This window comes from Pleurodeles waltl, chromosome 6 (genome assembly GCF_031143425.1).
Source record: "Pleurodeles waltl isolate 20211129_DDA chromosome 6, aPleWal1.hap1.20221129, whole genome shotgun sequence".
Classification (NCBI taxonomy): Eukaryota; Metazoa; Chordata; class Amphibia; order Caudata; family Salamandridae; genus Pleurodeles; species Pleurodeles waltl.
Genome location: NC_090445.1, coordinates 1,434,438,887 through 1,434,452,397, shown reverse-complemented (window position 1 = coordinate 1,434,452,397; position 13,511 = coordinate 1,434,438,887). Strand labels below are relative to the sequence as shown.

Sequence of the window (13,511 nt, the reverse complement as noted above, 5' to 3'; positions counted from 1 at the left end):
GGTAATCGTCCGGGTGGAGCCACAGCTATTCGGATCACAGGTGCAGCAGACATCCATTGCAAGGAAGATGGAGCTATGGCGCAGAATTGTCGACAGGGTTAACGCAGTGGGACAGCATCCAAGAACATGGGATGACATCAGGAAGAGGTGGAACGACCTACTGAGGAATGTACGTTCCGTGGTATCCAGACTCCAGATTGCTGTACAGAGGACTGGCGGTGGACCCTCACCTCCTCCCCCACAACTAACAACATGGGAGGAGCAAGTTTTGGCGATCATGCATCCTGAGGGCCTCGCTTGAGTAGCAGGAGGACTGGACTCTGGTAAGGCAAATCTTACTATTTTATCCCCACACCCCACCTGCATGCCATCACATATTCCCACCCTCACCCTCACACCCATCACCCCAACAACCCACAGATACCCCACTAACACAACCCACACATCCCAAAATCAAGCCCTGCATGTAACACCAATGCATGGACACCCATCACCAAAGCATGTCCAGTAGAGAGACTCACTCATGCCCCAAAATCACCAATCACACACGTGCCACAGCAATAATGCAAGCACAGGAGTAGAGGGTCACTCATCCATTGCACGAGACGGATCACATAGATACAATAACTATTCATTTACACCCCAACAGGACCCCTACCCAACGTCACCGGACAGGAGGTGCCAGACATATCCAGTCCCCCCACAGAAGAGGCCCACAGTGACAACAGCAGCTCTGCACGCCTGGATCAAGATGACCAGCCCGGCCTATCAGGGACCTCGGAACAGTCGGTTCCCCTGACACAGTCACAAACCACCACTGAACCTGGCAGGATGAAGCACTCTGGGTATAAAGCCCCCTCCAGGACCAGTGGAGAAAAGCATCCACTAACACAGTATTTGGCAGGATGAAGCACTCTGGGCACAAAGCCCCCTCCAGAACCAGTGGAGAAAACCATCCACTAACACAGTCCTTGGCAGGATGAAGCACTCTGGGCACAAAGCCCCCTCCAGAACCAGTGGAGAAAAGCATCCACTAACACAGTCCTTGGCAGGATGAAGTACTCTGGGCACCATGCCCCCGCCAGAACCAGTGGAGAATGACATCCACTACCTCAGTCCTGGGCAGGATGAAGCACTCTGGGCACAAAGCCCCCTCCAGAACCAGTGGAGAAAAGCATCTACTAACACAGTCCTTGGCAGGATGAAGCACTCTGGGAACTATGCCTCCTCCAGAACCAGTGGAGAATGACATCCACTACCTCAGTCCTTAGCAGGATGAAGCACTCTGGGCATAAAGACCCCTCCAGAACCAGTGGAGAAAAGCATCCACTAACACAGTATTTGGCAGGATGAAGCACTCTGGGCATAAAGCCCCCTCCAGAACCAGTGGAGAAAAGCATCCACTATCACAGTCCTTGGCAGGATTAAGGACTCTGGGCACCATGCCCCCTCCAGAATCAGTGGAGAATGACATCCACTACCTCAGTCCTTGGCAGGATGAAGCACTCTAGGCACAATGCCCCCTCCAGAACCAGTAGAGAAAAGCATCCACTAGCACAGTCTTGGCAGGATGAAGCACTCTGGGCACCATGCCCCCTCCAGAACCAGTGGAGAATTACATCCACTACCTCAGTCCTTGGCAGGATGAAGCACTCTGGGCACCATGCCCCCACCAGAATCAGTGGAGAAAAGCATCCACTAACACAGTCCTTGGCAGGATGAAGCACTCTGGGCACAAAGCCCCCTCCAGAACCAGTGGAGAAAAGCATCCACTAACACAGTCCTTGGCAGGATTAAGCGCTCAGGGCACCATGCCCCCTCCAGAATCAGTGGAGAATGACATCCACTACCTCAGCCCTTGGCATGATGAAGCACTCTAGGCACAAAGCCCCCTCCAGAACCAGTGGAGAAAGGCATCCACTAGCACAGTCCTTGGCAGGATGAAGCACTCTGGGCACCATGCCCCCTCCAGAACCAGTGGAGAATGACATCCACTACCTCAGTCCTTGGCAGGATGAAGCACTCTGGGCATAAAGCCCCCTCCAGAACCAGTGGAGAAAAGGATCCACTAACACAGTATTTGGCAGGATGAAGCACTCTGGGCACAAAGCCCCCTCCAGAACCAGTGGAGAAAAGCATCCACTAACACAGTCCTTGGCAGGATGAAGCACTCTGGGCACAAAGCCCCCTCCAGAACCAGCGGAGAAAAGCATCCACTAACACAGTCCTTGGCAGGATGAAGCACTCTGGGCACCATGCCCCCTCCAGAACCAGTGGAGAATGACATTCACTACCTCAGTCCTTGGCAGGATGAAGCACTCAGGGCACAAAGCCCCCTCCAGAACCAGTGGAGAAAAGCATCCACTAACACAGTCCATGGCAGGATGAAGCACTCTGGGAACCATGCCTCCTCCAGAACCAGTGGAGAATGACATCCACTACCTCAGTCCTCGGCAGGATGAAGCACTCTGGGCATAAAGCCCCCTCCAGAACCAGTGGAGAAAAGCATCCACTAACACAGTATTTGGCAGGATGAAGCACTCTGGGCACAAAGCCCCCTCCAGACCCAGTGGAGAAAAGCATCCACTAACACAGTCCTTGGCAGGATGAAGCACTCTGGGCTCCATGCCCCCTCCAGAACCAGTGGAGAATGACATCCACTACCTCAGTCCTTAGCAGGATGAAGCACTCTGGGCACAAAGCCCCCTCCAGAACCAGTGGAGAAAAGCATCCACTAACACAGTCCTTGGCAGGATGAAGCACTCTGGCCACAAAGCCCCCTCCAAAACCAGTGGAGAAAAGCATCCACTAACACAGTCCTTGGCAGGATGAAGCACTGTGGGCACCATGCCCCCTCCAGAACCAGTGGAGAATGACATCCACTACCTCAGTCCTCGGCAGGATGAAGCACTCAGGGCACAAAGCCCCCTCCAGAACCAGTGAAGAAAAGCATCCACTAACACAGTCCTTGGCAGGATGAAGCACTCTGGGCTCAAAGCCCCCTCCAGAATCAGTGGAGAATGTCATCCACTTGAGAAACTGTGGCTTTGCACTCCCCAGGATAAAGCAGGGGGCAAACCACTCACTGGAGAGACTTGAGAGACTGTGGCTTTGCACTCCCCAGGATACAGCAATGGGCATGGAGCCCCCTCGTGCAACAGTGGCGTTGTGCGTTCATCTGGCTGAGGTGCTCCCCCTCCCCCTGAGGTGCCTGTTTATTTTCGATCTGATGCCCCAGCATCGTTCTCTCCGTTTCCAGTCAGGTATTTTGTGTGGGCTTCGCCCATGCTTTTGGGGACCAGTGGTCCACGGACAATGATTGGTACACTATCCGGACTGGTGTAGTTGGTGTACATATTTGTATATACTGAATTTTGAATTTTGACTATCAGATTTTTCATGATTACAATCGTTACAATTATTTCCTTTTGTCCTTGCATTCTTCTGGGGGGTGGGGGAGTGTATATGTAATGTTGCTGCATGTATTTGTGTGTATGTTGTTGTGGGTGAGGGTGGGGGTGGAGGTATTGCGTGTTGCGTGTGTGTGTCACTCTCTTTTCCGTCCCCACCTCCCCTGTGTTGTAGGTGCAGTAGTCACCGTGGTTGACCATGGCATCTGTCCTGCTCCTGATAGAGCAGGAGGAAGAGCAGCATAGGCAGGATGTGTAGTTCGGGCTCCATGGCGTCCTGGTTCCTCGTTGGGTTTCAAGAGGTGAGTGGTTTCCCTTCTGTGTACTGTTTCCGCCGTGCTTTTGGGAGCGTTGGTTCCGCCCCGGAAAAGGTGGCGGATAGGCCTGTTGTGATAGGGTGGGCGGTACTTTGTCCTCCGTCTGTCTGTTAACAGTTACCGCTGCGGTGTTTGTTTTTACCGCCGTGGCAGTCGTAGTGTTAAAGTGGCTGTTTATGTTGGCGGTTTCCGCCATGGTTGTGATTCCATTTTTTTTTCCGCCGGCCTGTTGGTGGTATTACCGCCGCTTTATCACCGACTGCCAGAGTTGTAATGAGGGCCTAAATTAGGCTACGCTTAACTTTCTGGTAGCTTGGCACAAAAACAGTCAGGTTTACTTAGAGGCAATATGTTAAGTATTTGTGCACCACACCAACAGTAATGATATGATAACACAATAAAAATTCCACTCCAATTTAGAGAAACTGCCAAAATTCAATCGGTAGAACTGGAGCTAGGCAATTTAAAAGATGTAAAGAAGTACAGGGCCTAAAAACACAAAGCGCCACTCGTGGGTATCTGGTTGTGTGAGACGGGTGAAAGTCACAAGTTCAAGCTGTTTGCGATGGAGCGAAGCCCAGATCCAGGAACCAGGTCCTGCAGAAGTCTAGCGCGTAGACTTATGCTTGCGGTGAAGGATGCTGCGAGGAGCAGAGAGAGCATCGCAGAAGGTCGTTAGAGTAACACAAGTGCAAAAATCTTGTTGACCACCGCAGATGGTCATTTCTGGGGCTTCACAATTGTGGTCACTGCAGGCTGTCGATGCTGTAGCGCCAAGTGCAGCTCTTGCATTGCTGGTGGTCACTGTATTTCAAAAGTCTGTTTCACCAGGACTTCAGAATTTCTTTTAAGAGGTGCTTACCTCGTGCCACACCAAGGGTCTTGGACCTGAGTGGCACCTCTTGGAGATCACAAACTCACACCAGGTTCCAGGTCCAGGCAGGCCGGGTACAGAAGGTCGGTTAGGTAGTAGCAGGGATGCCTCTAAAGCTTGTTGTGTCCCTATGCCTCAGAACAGGGGGTCAGTCGGGTGACCCTTGGAGTCACTTCAGCCTAAGATGAAGGGTCACATACAGTGTTCCTTCTCAGACAGCAGATCAGGCTTCAAGCAACAGGGCATTCCTTCTGTAGTATCCACAGGTCCAATGGTGTACTGAAGAGTGGGTCTGAGGGGCCAATTTTTGTACCTGGTCCTCACTCTAAACTGGAAGAAACTTATGAAGTCTACACCCTTCAGAGGGGTCTGGAATTTCATGACTCCCTGTCCTGGTCCCAGTTTGTCTGCTAGTGTGAAGTCCTTTCTGCGTAAGTTAAGGCAGTTACTTTGAAGTGCAAGTGAAACAGGTGAAAGCTCCACCCCCTCGTCAAGTCAGGATGGCCCATCCTGCCAATACACAGACCTTCTATTGTGTGACCCTCTATGGGAAAACGCAAAGACCAACTGCCAATTACACCTAGTCATGTGACCCGGGAACACGCTGCAGGCACCAAATGGTTAGGGCAAGAAAATTTGAGCTTTCTATATGTGGCATTTTCAGAATAGAGACTTAAAATCCGACTTTACAATTAATAAAATTACAAATTCCTCTAACACCAAACATGACATTCCTTATTCCTCCCAACCAACAGTTATCAGCTATTATATGTAACAAGGTAACCCAATGTTTTCCTAAGGGATAGTCAATGTGTTGCAATATTGAAAAACTAATTTGAGAGTTTTTCACTACCTGGACATGTCTAACTTTTGAAATACTATGCACCCTGGCCTGTGAGTTGTTTAGGGCCCACCATAGAGGTAACATATGCATTAAAAAGGAAGGTGCAGCCTGGCAAAAGGTTTATTTTACCTGTCCGAAATGGCAGTTTCAAACTGCCCACACAAGCGGCAATGCAGGCCTGAGACGTTTCAAAAGGCTACTTAAATGGGTAGCACAATTAGTGCTGCAGGTCTACTAGTAGCATTTAGTTTACAGGCACTGCGTACATGTAGTACCAGTTTACAAGCAACTTATAAGTAAAACAAGTATGCGAACTGGATGTAAACCAATTTCACTATGTTAAAAGGCGAGAGCACAAGCACTTTATCATTGAATAGCAGTGGTAAATTGTGCAGAGTCCTAATTCTAACAAAAACTAATCTAGCAAGAGGAGTGGTGAAGGCAAAATGTTTGGGATGACCCTGCAAAAAAGGTCAGGTTCAATAGTATAGTAAAGGGCTGAGAAAACTGTCAGGAACAGTGTATACCATTGGTCCAGAGCGTCAAACTGGGAGGGCAACTGAGGGGGGGATAGGGTGGTCTGTAAGACGGTGTGCCAGCCAGAGTGTATTACTAGTTGATTATGAAAGGGGGCTGACGTTTTCAAAAATAACATCTACCACCTTTTTTGCTGTAATAGAGAGTAGAGCCTTAAATACAACTTGCCTACATGTTTGGCCTTGTAAGCACGTGTTATAGCACCTGTACTTTGCTGTTCATGTTATTCTTTGTCTAGGACAATAAACAGGATGTCTTAACAGTGTTTTATAGGAAGTGGGGTCGTGGGATGTTTATTTTCAAACTTCCGAAGTGTCCCTTCAGATAGCTGCAATGAGAATCTCCATGGGTATGTAGATTCCTTACAAGGGGAACAATGTTCTCATGCAGTGCCAAGAGCAAACACAATAACCCACTGAAGTTTTGGAACTTCAGTTAAAGTGAGGTGGATAGTCCACAGCATTGATGCAGCAGCAGGTTTCTGCTGACTGTCAGCCTTTCTAATGCAGTAGCCTGGGACAAGGGGCAGGTCTGACCTACAAACTTCCTCATCAAGAGAGGAATCTGCAGTCCCACTCTTCACCCCCGCCCACCATCTACCAAAGGTCAGTGCTCAGGATTTACTAATTGGCAGCCCTTCGCCAACAAAGTCTTCATACAATTTGTAAAGGCACCCTGTCTCCACCCTCCTCACTTGTGCCTGTACTGCCACTCTACAGCCACAGGTATGAAGGAAAATCACTAACACAGTCACACACATGCAGTCCTAGTACCATGCGTATATCGCTGCCTCACTATGCGCATACTTGACATGCATATATGATGTCAGTGCAAGGTTCTGGGTGACACATAACTGAGAAACATTTACACAAGAGGGGTCAGTAGGTCACATTCACTGACACAGATAGAAGGGTCCGGTCAAACTATAAATTAAAAAACCATGGTATGCTGCAACACTGCTTTATGTACAATAGTTCTCTCTCCATCGTGAGGACACACTTGGTGCACCCCTCCAGGTCACAGGACAGGTCCTGGACCTTGGATTGCCAAGGACAGGTCTAGGCCCCTATGGACACCGCTAGAGAAGTGTGATGCAAGAGCCAAAATGAAAGTCAGGATATCAGATTCACATGCAGTCGGACAATCAGGGAAAGGATCACGCCCGTATACGCATGCAGGGGACATCCCCATGTCAACACAGTTTAGTATGTTGTATTGGCTGCTCCACTTTCCCTTTTATTTTAGCTGTGATGACTCCGGTGTGAGACTAGAAACAGCTATAGCGTTTCTTTCAACAGATGAGCTGATAAAAGGGTACCCCACTTCATATTCTTGTCCATCTCTGCCATCTCGATGCCCACCATTGTAGAGTCAGAGGAAAGGGAATTTATGTTTTAATAAGGTCTGCAGCACCCACCAGTATGAAAGCAAACTGAGATATGAGGGAGACGTATCAACCAGAGAAGCCCACATGTGTGCAAAGCAATCAACCCGTACCTAGCAAATGTACCCTTTCCTTCAGGGCATACAGCCTTTCACTGTGCAAGCACTGCAGAAGGTGTTCAGGCTGACACTCTGGGTTCCAGCAGGCCATGTGGCTAGATGCTTTTTCGCCCATCCCTTTGGACTCACCTGCAGCTCGATGGAACAGCCTAGTAATGACTACCACAATGGAGAATACAGTCCTGAACTCCCCTTATATTTAGGTTCCAGTATTTTTGTTTCTTTTGAAGACTACATGTAAAGCATAACAAAGGACTGCCTTGGAAAGGACAATTTAGGAAAGGGGGGAATTTCTTCATTTCTGATTCGCTGCTGATGGCTATTACCTACATTGTCTGATCTATTTTTGGACCCAGAAGGGATACAGGGAGAAAGACACCTCCCCCTGCTGTAATGAGCCCAACGTTTGTGTCAATAATGTATTGTGCTTTCAGAGGGGTAGGTGAGAAATGCCTCAAGGTCCCTCTTGCATACTATATGTGAGGGAGACCCTTAGTATTTCTTTGGGAGGGTACAGCTGGCCAAGTCCCAAAGCAAGAATGACGACACAACCTACAACCTTATGCAAGTAGAAAGAGGCCAGTCATGGGTGTCCTGCTATATGCTGTGTGTTGCATCCGATCTGACTATCCATTAAAGGCTCTTCCTTCTCACTCTGTTCTTTACAGCTGCCTCTTGAGGCTAATTCTTTAAAGACACCAACCTTGCTCAGGTCAGTATTTGCACTCACCCCCTCAATTAAAGCTTAGCCACTAAGTATACTTCTTTAATTTAGCTGAACTCAATCGTCTGTAGCGGCTCATTGTACATGTGTTTACCACCCAGAGTGCCCATGGCATACCTGTTTATGTTGCATGGGTTTGTGCTCCAGATCCCTGGCGGGGGAAGCGTGAGCCTCTCGTTATCATCATGCATCTGCAATCTTATTGGCCGCCGTAGTCCCCAAGAGATGTTCAACAGGCCTTCAATAATCAACTCACCTTCCACCTGCCACATCAGAGAGAAATAGGTGAAAGATCAGCCATCTTAGCACAACAGAAAGGTTCAGCAAGGTTACACATACAGAGCATACATGTCCCTGGGCAGTGATCAGGACAGTGCTCCCTTCGCTCTGTGAAGCAATCCCTATACCAGGCACGGGAGGAATGTGTGTAGGGCTCCCAAAGGTGTACTGAGTGACACATACACCATGTGCTTGCTGTCAGGGCCGACTTTACTGCAGATGACGCCCGGTGCGATAATCTTCTTTTTTTTGCGCCCCCTCCCAATGAATTCCTCCTAGGATTCCCTCACTACCACTTGCAAAAGTGCCCCTCATCTCGCCATAACCCCACTCTTACATACATATCATTTGTTTTAAAGAGCTGATAAAGGCTGACTTTAGTCAGCTAGCCACATAAAATACAGTTGTTATTTGCAGTAGGCATATTAACTCTATGACCTACTTTATGGTGAGTCAAGACTGCCATTAGACAAAACTCTTATCTCTCTCTTTCTAGCAGGAACATAAACCACAATAGTTCTGTAGACTTTTTAATTGCGCTATGAAAGCTGGATGCACAAGGAACTGTTAGCAGGTGCTTTTAAGTTGTAAGTTATTGCTAAAAACAGTCCTCTGCCAAAGTTCAATGGTGGTCATTATGATTTTGGCGGTCTACAACGTAGACCATCGAAGTCCCACCAGCCACAAGACTGCCAGTGATGGCAGTTTTCAGACTGCCATATTATGACTGCTGGCAGCTCTCCTCCATAAATTGGGTGGAGAGCCGCCAGCAGCCATACTGGCGGTTGGTGGTGCAGTGGAGGTTGCTCCGCTGGCACCACCACATCAACACAACACCGCCACGCCTATTATGACTTAGTAATAGGCGTGGTGGTGTTGTGTTGGTGGGGCGCTGGCGGCGGAGCAAGCGCCATGGACCCCATTCCCTCCCAGATGACCACCGTGACCACCAGGTAAGGTGATCGACTGACAAGGGAAGGGAGGGTGGGGAGGTGTTGTGTGTGCGTGACTGAGTGTGTGAATGAATGTGTGTGTGCGTCTGCGTCAGTGTTTTTGGATGTCTGTATTGATGCGTGTTGGGATGTATGAGTGAATGAGTGTGGGGGGGTGGCAGTTGTGTGGTAAGTGCCTGTCTGTTGGTGCATGAATGGGTGTTGTGTGTGTGAGTGTGTGTGTGTCTGCGGGTGTGTGCGAATATGAAGGGGTGCGGGGTTAGTGTATGGATTGGGGGATGGGGGTTAGTGTTTGTATGGGGGGTGGAGGGGTCAGGTGCTTGCTGAGGGGTGAGGATCCTGCCTATCGGTGACAGGGAAGGAAATCCCTGTTACCGGTAGCCCTACCACCATGATTTTCATGGCGTGGCTACCGCCGTGGAAAACATGGCGGTAAACCAGGTCACAATACTACTGGCGGCACTCTGGGGGCTGCTGGGTCAGAGGTGAAGATCTCCGGCCTGGCGGTTCATACCGCTGTGGCAGTATGAGTGGTATTGTAGTGGGTTTCCAACTGCAAACCCGCCATGGTCATAATATAGCGGTATGTGCCGCCAGGGTCATAATGGCCACCAATGTCACCCCCTTCCCCACGCCCTTTTCATGTCAGCGCCCAGTGCACCCGTACTGCCCTAAAACCGGCCCTGCTCGCTGTTGTAAACAGTGTTCTCCATGCGAGTCTGTACACTGACTCACAGCGTTCTCCTTGCAGCTGTAGGAAGCAAGCCTCTCTCCTACCCAACCTAAATCCAAGCTCATCCTGCCAACCATCAAAAACGTGCTCTACGCTACTTCAGCGCTAAGAAAACATTGAGGACCTACTTACGTTATACATTCGGTAGTTTGTTAACAAAGAGGCACCTATCATATATTTGTGGAAAAGAAAGCACTAACATAAACAGTACAAAAATGTCTAAATTGAATCGTGTGGTAGCTTTGCAGTATATGAGGAGGAATGGCAAAAAATGGAGGTCTAACTGGTGTCTTCAATCCTGCGAATTAAGACTGACACAGCATAGGGACTTGCCTCACACCCGTCTGCGGGGTTCCACCATGTACATACAAACCATTTTGGTTACAAGGACACTTAGCTGTGATTGGCTGCTGCATGAATTAGCCAACCAGGAACCATGACTGCTAGACAACAGTCCCTGAAGTGAAGCGTGTTTTGACAGCTAGCAAGGCTAGATGGGCAGACAGAGAAGAATCGTTTAAAAGGGTATCTGTTGTGCTGTGGTTTTATACCAGTGCAGTAAGAGTGAAGTAGGTTGAAAAAACATGTCTACCATATTGGAAACCTGTAATAATTGGGCCTGCTTGCCTAATCCATTCGTGCTGTATACATTCAAAAAAAGGAAGAGTAAACTAAAAGAAAAGGGAAGACTCATTAGAGAAGGAGGGTACATGTAATGCCAATAAAATTTTTTTAAACAAATCCATTATTTACCACAGGCAGTTGGCTCATCTCAGCCAAGTGCTCTGTAACTGTGATGGGCTGGCGGCCCATGCTTAGCTCACTATGCATACCAATTTTTTGTATTCCTTTAGGGAAGCAGGTAGGAGCACCAACAGTATTTGATAGCTCTGGCCTAAAACTGTGTTTCTCAAATTGCATGAAGAATGTGAATGGCAGATCGTTAATCATGCTTGATGTAATTTGTACTGACATATACACAGCCAATCAGCATGCGTCTCAAGTCACGTTGATATTGCTATTGACTGCCTTCCATGAAACCTGGGGGAGAGCAGATGTTAAAGTAAACGGTAATCTATGAGCCCTGAGCACACATTTAAAGGGTTTCAGTTCAGAAGCACACACACATTTCTTTTCGTTAAGGACAGAAAGCCATGGCACAATAGGCTTCTGAATTATTCCCTGAGCCACTGCATGTAAAGCAGCAATACTTTATATCAAAGGTTACTTATGTTACGACAATTAAAATTTGAGGTACCACTCCTTGTACCTGCCCCAGTTCTAAAGAGCCAATTCAGACAGCTCTGTGAGACTTGGAACAGTATGCCTTCAATGTATTTTGGTTCTTTTGTTCTCTTCAAGGTGCTTTCTGACAACATAATTTTAACGAACTACACATGCCTCTGTTTCTAACTCAAGAATTAGCTTCTAATCAGTACTCTAAAGTTGACAACTGCACAGATTGAGAGTCGTGTGCATCACATTATGCACCTGCGGTTCTTGCTAAAAAACAAGCCACAGGAGACTGTTGATTTAGTTTTAAAATCTCTTTAATGAGTTTTAAGAGCGCAAAAGAAGAGAACGAGGATAGGAATTGAAAAAATAAAATTAATTAACAAAAGGTCACGATTGAGTCCCTGCCACAACATAACACGTCATATTACTTTTTGTTTGACTCTTGGTGTTAAAATAAAAATAGCTAAGTCCTCAAAACTCTGTATTTTTCTGCTGGTAGCATAGATGAAACAAAGTGGCAAATAAGATGCCTTAAACAACATACATTACCAACTCGAATGCTCTCAGTAGCATTCCACTCTACCATTTGTAACTTGTCTTCCCAATTACAGAAAAAAGATCAACCATGAAAATCATTCCTAATCCCACTTTATATGTGCAGTCCAGTCCTCAACCTCTTGGTCATGTGCACTGTGTATGCAAACTCAAACAAATCCATGTGCACTTTACCATTACTCTCTCTCTTTAGTGGGGTGCATTGCAGCCCATGAGGAGAACAAACTAGACATCCATTTACCTCTCACTTACCTCTCACTTAGGGAGACCTAGCTGCAGCGCTTAAAAGTGTCCTGGGAAAGGTTTCTGCAAGTGTTCAGATATAACCAGGGACAGGGAGCTCTAAGGAGTGAGATAGTGTCCAGGGAGAGAGGAAGACGTGAGAGATCTGCAGGAGTGATGAGCAAACAGGGAAAAACCTGGAGGCCATGAGACGGGCCTTGGGAGAACATCTGCAGGAGTGATGTATTCTATAGAGGTCTGCAGGTAAAAATCCCTAAGGAAACAATCTGTTGGAGAATTTGCAACTGAAGATCTATGGGGGACGATTTCCGTGAGAGTAATATGCCATGGTAGAGCTCAGTTAGCGGTGATGTGCCATGCTGGTAATTGTCTCAGCCATGCCTCCTTGTCCCATCCCAAGCCACCCCACTGACTTCAGTTAGTCACGGGGAGTGACACTAGCCTGCATGAAATGGTTCTAATTTCCTTGCTTGCAGTACTGCAAGCATTCATTCTTTAATGTGTTGGCACAATATAAAGCCTAGGTACAGGCTTAACCCATAAATGCATTATCTCGCCCCTGTTGGCATGTTGCTGCTGTAGCACTTCTTCTTTGCCAGATAATGTTTTAAACTTAGTCAATTAATCTTTGGACCCAGCATAAGGATGTGGAGGAAAAGTCATTACATTTCACAGCAAATCAATTCAAATACACAAAATGACCAATGAGGCCACACAAGGAAAACTCCAGTCTGGAATATAGTTAAGGGGTTTTATTACAAATTCAAAGTCAGGTGGACGATTCTCTATAACGATACAGAATCACCAAGGGCTGACCAAGGAGGCGAAAAGTTTCAAACAAACTAATATTAACAGAACTACACTTTCAGCAAAAACAGTACAAACCATCAGAAGAATCACTTGATGTGCAGAAAACAAGCACTGTTGTGTTATGTTATGAAAATGTATAGAGCGCATAGCTACCCAAAGGCCTCCCAGCGCTACACAGAAATCTTCCACAACAATACCTTATGGACAGAAATCAATAAAGCCATGTTTTCAGTAGCCAACGGAAAGATAATTCGTAGCCAGTTTGACTAAGGACCAAGGTAAGGAATTCCACAATTTAGCGCCAAGACAGGACATAGATCATCTGCCCCATTTGGCCTTTTTTATTGACTGAATTACCGCCAAAGCTGCAGATGATTTCTTTTTTAACATAATTTGGAGCCCCAAGAAATAAGGGGTTCCCATAATCCAGGCGAGAGATGATTAGTGCCTGTATGATAAGTCTCTCTGCGATAAATGGAAGTATTTTGAACAC

General features: G+C 47.4%; 1 protein-coding gene across 2 annotated transcripts in view; it reads right to left on the bottom strand.

Moving 5' to 3' along the window:
* RASSF4 (Ras association domain family member 4) overlaps positions 1-13,511 on the bottom strand; it is a 404,267-nt gene that overhangs the window by 88,462 nt on the left and 302,294 nt on the right. For both annotated transcript variants that reach the window (XM_069240816.1, XM_069240817.1), the window contains one exon: positions 8,327-8,472. In XM_069240816.1, the coding sequence (XP_069096917.1) occupies positions 8,327-8,472 (146 nt within the window). The remainder of the gene's footprint in view (positions 1-8,326; positions 8,473-13,511) is intronic.